The sequence below is a fragment of the Cenococcum geophilum genome (assembly GCF_001692895.1).
Source record: "Cenococcum geophilum 1.58 unplaced genomic scaffold K441scaffold_11, whole genome shotgun sequence".
Lineage (NCBI taxonomy): Eukaryota > Fungi > Ascomycota > Dothideomycetes > Gloniales > Gloniaceae > Cenococcum > Cenococcum geophilum.
This window is the reverse complement of record NW_027137569.1, coordinates 1,980,746-1,984,111: the sequence shown is the minus strand read 5'-3', so window position 1 is coordinate 1,984,111 and position 3,366 is coordinate 1,980,746. Positions and strand designations below refer to the sequence as shown.

Below are 3,366 nucleotides of genomic sequence, written 5' to 3'. Positions count from 1 at the left end.
TTGCGAAAAGATACAGACGGATTAATTAGGTATAATTATCTAAAAATCGCAGTAACTTAAGAAGATAATAAACTAGGGAAAGTCTACAAGATACTAGAAAGCTTTTAGGTATAAAGAATTTTAAAAGCATAGCTAGAAGATCTATAGACGGATATATATAAAAATTAAGAAGTGAAGTATATCCTAAGAAGCATAGCAGAGCAGTTTATGGAAAACTTCTATAAGGGACTAACTTAAGGACATAATGGAGCTACGGGCTTAGTGTTAAGACTTTAAGAGGAGTATATTATTAACGGAATTTAAAGGATAGCTAGAAGGGTTACTAAAGAGTATTTAGATTGCTAAAGGAATAAACTAATAAGGTATAAGCTATATAGAGGGCTATAACCTATTAAAATACTAGAGAGACTATAGGAGGTTATATTATAGGACTTTATTATTAAGTTNCNNAAATTAANNNANCNTATNACCGGATAAGATTATAANNTNATNTTAGTAATAGTGGATAAGCTTATAAAGTAGGGATACTTTATAGCATGTACGGAAGAAATCTTAGCGGAAGATATTGCTAGAATCTATGTTAAAGAAGTATTTGTAAAATATAGAGTACTAAATAAGATTATATTGGATAGAGATCTAAGATTTATAGTAGTATTTTAGGAAGTGTTCTTAGCGGAGTAAGGAGTTTAAGCAGTAACTTCTACCGTATATTATCTATAGATAGATAGTTAAACAGAAAGGTTAAATTAGACGCTAGAGCAGTATTTAAGGCATTATATTAATTACGTATAGAATAATTGGGTATTACTATTACCAGTTATATAGTTTATATATAATGCAACACCTTAAGAAGAAATAGGCATATTACTATTTAAGGCAAATTATGGATATAAGCTAAGAATATCGTTGTTACTATAGCAAGTAAAGAAAACGAGTAGTACAGCTAAAGAAAAAATAAAGGATTTAATAAATCTTTATATAGACCTTATGAAATTAGTAAAGAAAGTATAAAAGAGAATAAAAAAGTACTATAATGCTAAGAGATCTAAGGGACTAGATCTTAAGGAGGGAGATAAAGTATAGCTACTATATAAAAATTTTAAGAGTTAACAACTAAGTAAGAAATTGGACTACGTTAGACTAGGACCTTTTAAAATTACATAGAGGATTTTACCGGTTACGTTTAAGTTAAACCTACCAGCTAAAATAAAGATCTACCCTATATAGTATATTGTAATGCTAAAGCCAGTATATAGGAATATTAAGCCACTAGTTTATAAAGTAGACATATATAGAGGATAAAAAGAAGACAAATGGCAAGTTTTAAAGATCGTTAATTATAAGGACACCAATAACGAAATATAGTACGAGGTTAAGTAAATAGGCTACACTAAAACTACCTAGGAGCTACTAGAGAATTTAAAGAATGCTATAGAAAAGGTACAGGAGTATTAGAAGAGAAAAGGTCAGGCAGTATTAATAAAAAAGGATTATTAAAGAATAAGTCACCTAAGGGGGACCTAGGAAGAGCGACTGCCAAACTACTTAGAGTTGTTTTCTTCTCTATTAGAAAAGAATCCGTTTTTTTATTACTTAGTTCCTATAAACCTTATTCTATAAGTTTCTACTCCTTAAAATAAACCTTCTTATAAACCTTCTTAAGACGAAGCAGATAAGCAGACGCCGCAATTTGAGTATTTAAAGCCTTCTATTCCGCGTTACGGAAACGTTCCAACTTAGCAAGGGCTTGCGATAGTTTACTATCTAGCCGCGCAGCAGCAGATTAAACACGAGACCCTAAGACAAATTACTTAGGGAACTTAAAGACTATTAAGAGTAATAGGACACGCACACTTAACATCAGACGCAAAACGAACGTTACACGATAAACGCATATTGGCGCGAGTGCATTTAGAATAAGAGGAAGGTTGGCGACTAGAAGGACTCGCGATCGCAATATAACTTAACCCTTCTTTTGTATAACAAGAGTAAGGTATCGCTATTACTTCACCTAGTAATAGTATTAAGGAGACTGTATAAAGGCGACGCTCAACCCAAGAGAGAGAAGAAATTGCTTTAGGTATAATAAGCAATAATATTAACTAAATTAATTAGATAGATATTATACCTTTAGTAAACAACCTAGAGATACTAGGTATCTTTAAGGACAAAGATAGAGAGGAGGGAGATAGTGTTACGGACGCTTTAAGTACGATATTACGACTACTAGGAGAAGAGTCGGAAGAAGCTAGTTAGTTAATTTAGGCACGGTTTAGGATAGAGCCGGTAGAACTATGTGACGAGGAATAGTAACTAAGGTTATATAATAGTTGAATATATTAACTGCGTTAAATATAAGGAACGTTACGTTTAATACAGATAAGACGTATATTACGTATAAGAAGGATTTTATAGGAGTACGGTTGTGTATTTAAGGACCCTTAATCCCTACCTAGATAGTTCCTTCCTTGTAGTAATTCTTAGAATATAATTAGAGTTAATCTATTAGGCAACCACTCCACTAGTTGTTATTACGTTGTTAACTTTTGTACTTGCATTTCCTACACACCTAGCCCAATAACGAGCCCATCGTAGTTCTTGCTACAAGGTTCCGTTACAACAGAGCGTTAATTAAGAGGAATATTATAGCCGGGTAGGCTGCAACTAGTTTATTTCTATTTAATTTAAAGAAAATACTTAGAGGAATATAGAAACCCCCACCCCTAATTAAACTTATTATTTTAAAGGCTAATAAGGTAGTAGGATCTAGTATATAAAACAAAGTACTATAAACGCCTATAACGCTAGTAATAATAAAGGCTCTTATATTATTGCAAAACCTAATTAAATAGGATGCTTATACGCTTAATAAAATAAGTAAATAGCGCCTATAAAGGCATATATAGAAGCTCGCAAGTGCTACTTAAATATCCTTTACTAAATATACCCTTCTTTAGGATCGAAATCGATTTCTGTCTAAAATAAATAATAAATTAAAAGTTCGCCAATTAACTAGGTTAGTAGTCTTAAGGAAGGCAAAGGTAATAAGCTTTAAGGATCTTAGCAAGGCACGAGCGAAGTATAATATTAAAGAGAAAGCTATTATAAGTAAGGGAAAACGCGGTTATAGGCGTAAGAGTCCTATACTAAAGGTAGAGGTAGAGGCAGAGGTAGAGGCGGGTTTATTAATATTAAAGGATAAAGTAGTACGGATTAGTAAAGTCGAGCTAGTAAAAGCCCTAGGGGTGCTATGGAGGGCACTAGTGGTAAAGATATATTAGGACAATATTAGCGATTGCGGCTTCACCCTTGCACGTTTGCAACACTGCCTGTAAGTAGGGATACTAATATAAGTTTTAGCATTCC

At 32.6% G+C, this 3,366-nt stretch overlaps 1 protein-coding gene across 1 annotated transcript; it reads left to right on the top strand.

Moving 5' to 3' along the window:
* Positions 1-2,957: 2,957 nt before the first annotated feature.
* Positions 2,958-3,149, top strand: K441DRAFT_511033 (uncharacterized protein; the record flags this gene model as incomplete). Its single annotated transcript, XM_067642096.1, has 1 exon — positions 2,958-3,149. A coding segment is annotated over one exon (192 nt), but the record flags the coding sequence as incomplete, so codon positions are not given.
* Between the last annotated feature and the right edge of the window lie 217 nt (positions 3,150-3,366).